At 39.7% G+C, this 3045-nt stretch overlaps 1 protein-coding gene across 1 annotated transcript in view; it reads right to left on the reverse strand.

The window, feature by feature from the left end:
- The window catches only part of LOC116185802, a 7672-nt gene that overhangs the window by 1638 nt on the left and 2989 nt on the right, over positions 1–3045 (reverse strand). Inside the window, exons 3-4 of the mRNA XM_031511094.1 lie at positions 2547–2658; positions 90–143 (exon numbers count right to left, since the gene is read on the reverse strand). Of these exons, the coding sequence (XP_031366954.1) occupies positions 90–143; positions 2547–2658 (166 nt within the window). The remainder of the gene's footprint in view (positions 1–89; positions 144–2546; positions 2659–3045) is intronic.

Below are 3045 nucleotides of genomic sequence, written 5' to 3' on the forward strand. Positions count from 1 at the left end.
AGCTGTTAACTTCCGTCTCAATGTATGTAGAAATATCCATTTTTTTTATATTAATGCATAATAAATTATTTATAAAGAAACTCACTCACCATCTTGAAGCCATGGTTCTTGTCTATATTCCTGTGTCGGGTATATTTCATTTTCTGAAATGAAATTCATGTCTTCTTTTACACGATTATTTCTCTTTAATTTTATACAACAACAATAATAATAATAATATAAAAAAATTTAATTATTTTATTCCATATTGATACATGGAATAAAATATTTTGAATAGATATACAAATAAAAATAATTTAAATTTGTATAATCAATATAATCCAATCGATAAAAAGATAGAATTGAAACATTGCAATATTAATATCGAAAACGATAGCTTTCTTATATGTCTTACACTTTAATTCAAGCGAGTCAGGCAAGAAATTAGTTGACAGCATGATGATTAATGGTTATTCGGGGATAATTACCTCACCGTGAAATTAATCCTTCATTCATATTCAACCATATTATTTCGTCAAATTCAATAAATATTCATTAGCGATAAAAAATATTATTCTAAATCATAATTATTCCAACGATTATACATACGAAGCATGCATTCGTTCGTGCACAAAACGATCCTTGAATAATTATGTCACGATGAGACACGATATCTGAACTGTAATAAGATTCGACGAGACGGGGATCGTAAGAAGGAACAAAGACTGAACATTGAGGGATGAATCAGTGGCAAAAACAACCCCTTTCAATGTAAGTGATATACGTATATATAAGAATGCGGCAGAAATGTACGTTAGGGGTCCGTTTAATGGGCCTCTAGGATTCGCCACGGGTAGCCACTTGACAGTAACCTCGTTTTGTTCGTAGCGGCAATCCAGACTGACGAAACGAATTTACTCGGCTTCATAGCTCGTGGATAATAAACGCGTTTCGCTACGAGACAATGATATATACGCGAACCGAAATTCGAGATAAAGGATTCTATATTTCTAAACGAACAACGATATTAAAGATTTCACGGTTTGGAGAATTTCAGAATTATTTAAACCAATTTTCTTCCTTTTTTGGAAGAAAAATTTTGCGCTTATTTATTACTATTCCCCGCGCTTTTCGATCCTTGATGAAAAATGACTTACATTCGAAACTGATTAAAAAATAGGTTATTGAAATACTTTTTAAAAAGAATCTTACATTTCTATGGATGCATAGAGTATCGTTGGAGTAATATTTTCACCGTAATTCCGTTTCCATTTCGCGCTCGGGTCTGGAAAACGAGAAGAGAGTGGTGGAAGGTTCGTTCTTTCGACGTTTCAATATTTCTTCGCGACGAATCGTCGCCGAAAAGTGGATGGGGAGGGTGGCAGGGCGTAACGTGATTACGATAGAGAAATTGCAGCATTATAGGCAGTGATTGAGTTAGGTGGAGGCGGACCATCCTGACTGGTGGTTCACACCACGGCATGCCAATGTTAGATATAAAGTGTCAATCACGGTGCCCAGACGCCGCTAGGGTGGTTACGAATCCTGTGGGGGTACGGTCGGGGCTTCGACTACCCCATGGGGCTCTTTGCGGCGATAACACGTTGCTTATTGAATTCGTCCTGAGGATTCACGCTCCTGGGTCAAGTCGCGTTTCTGGGTCAAGGCTAGTAAGTAAAACTATCGATATCGAGGGGATTAATTGACCGACAAGTGAAAATTCCACTCGTTCGAATCGTCCAACGATTACAAAATTACCCATCTTCGCTCTAAACTACTGCGATAACATCGACGATTTTTTTTTTTTCGGAGTTAAAGAGGAAGAGCCATTCGATCCTAAAAATTTTCTTCGAACGAAACTCGATAGAATCAATCCTCGTTCATTGAAATTCAAACAACGAGATTTAATTATTAAACACGACGAATCTTGGGATTATTCGGGATAGAATTAATCGAGGGAATAGAATAATTCGACAAAATAGCGCGTGATTGTAGAATTAATTATCCAACGAGGAACATTTTTATTAAAACATAAAGGAGATGGTGAGATGTTTGAAAAATCTTCTCACTCTTTGGTCACAGTCTTAAAACGTAATTGCATCGTAGAAAATAATATCATCGTTGATGCGACTATATAAAGATATTGACTCGACTGCCTGCCGGTGACAGCCTCTCTTCAGGGGGTGGTTCTCCCTTCTCCCCCGTTGTACACAGTTCGCGTACATCCTGCACGTGCTTTGGGCCGCCGCTACGCTTTCTTGTGCCTGCGTGAAACCTTCCTTCGTGTAAGTACGTGTTTACTACGAAGACGTGGCCGAGACGACTCCATGTCACGGAGGAGAGCCGTCGTTCGCTCTCTCGAGAAACGTCTCCTATCAAAGAGCTTGAAAATCGAGGGGATGGCGACCCGAACGGATCGCCCTCTCGACCTTTCCACGCTCGCGAAAAGTCTTATCGCGATACACGAACAAATCGAAAGGAAATATCGGAATAGCTGCTACGACCATTCCAAACTTATTCCGCTCGACACCGATTCTCTCTTCTCTCGTGTTCATTGCTACACTTACCGGGATGCAGCTTCTCCTCGGTGTTTGACTGAGTCACGGGATAACTTGTCGGACAATATCCTGTTGCAATTGTTTGAAGCGGCTCGTTCAGCCTGTTGAATTCCTCGCTCGGCTGTAAAGATTAAAGATCCGAGTTAAAATTATTACATTTTCGGACAGAGTTTCGTTTCAAGTTTTCAGTTCCGCGTTTTTAATCCGAACGGGTTGATTTTCAAGGAATCGATTCCGATATTTCAGATATTTCAGATCAGGGAATAGAAAAAAAGTCTCTCACTGAGTTTGCCTAGAAATCCTATCGGGCGAGGAAAAAAGACGAAGACAATCGGCGCGATGTAAAATCGCAGGAAGAAAGGAGAAAAAGAGAAAGAGAGAGAGAGAGAGGCAATTTGAAGGAGAAAGGGGATAGAGAAGCGGGATTTTAAAGTAGCGTAGCGGGTACAATGAGAAGGAAGAAGAAGAAGAAGAGGAGGAGGAGGAGGAGGAGAGGGAGAGGGAGAGG

The sequence above is a fragment of the Apis dorsata genome, unplaced genomic scaffold (assembly GCF_000469605.1).
Source record: "Apis dorsata unplaced genomic scaffold, Apis dorsata 1.3 scaffold_292, whole genome shotgun sequence".
NCBI lineage: Eukaryota > Metazoa > Arthropoda > Insecta > Hymenoptera > Apidae > Apis > Apis dorsata.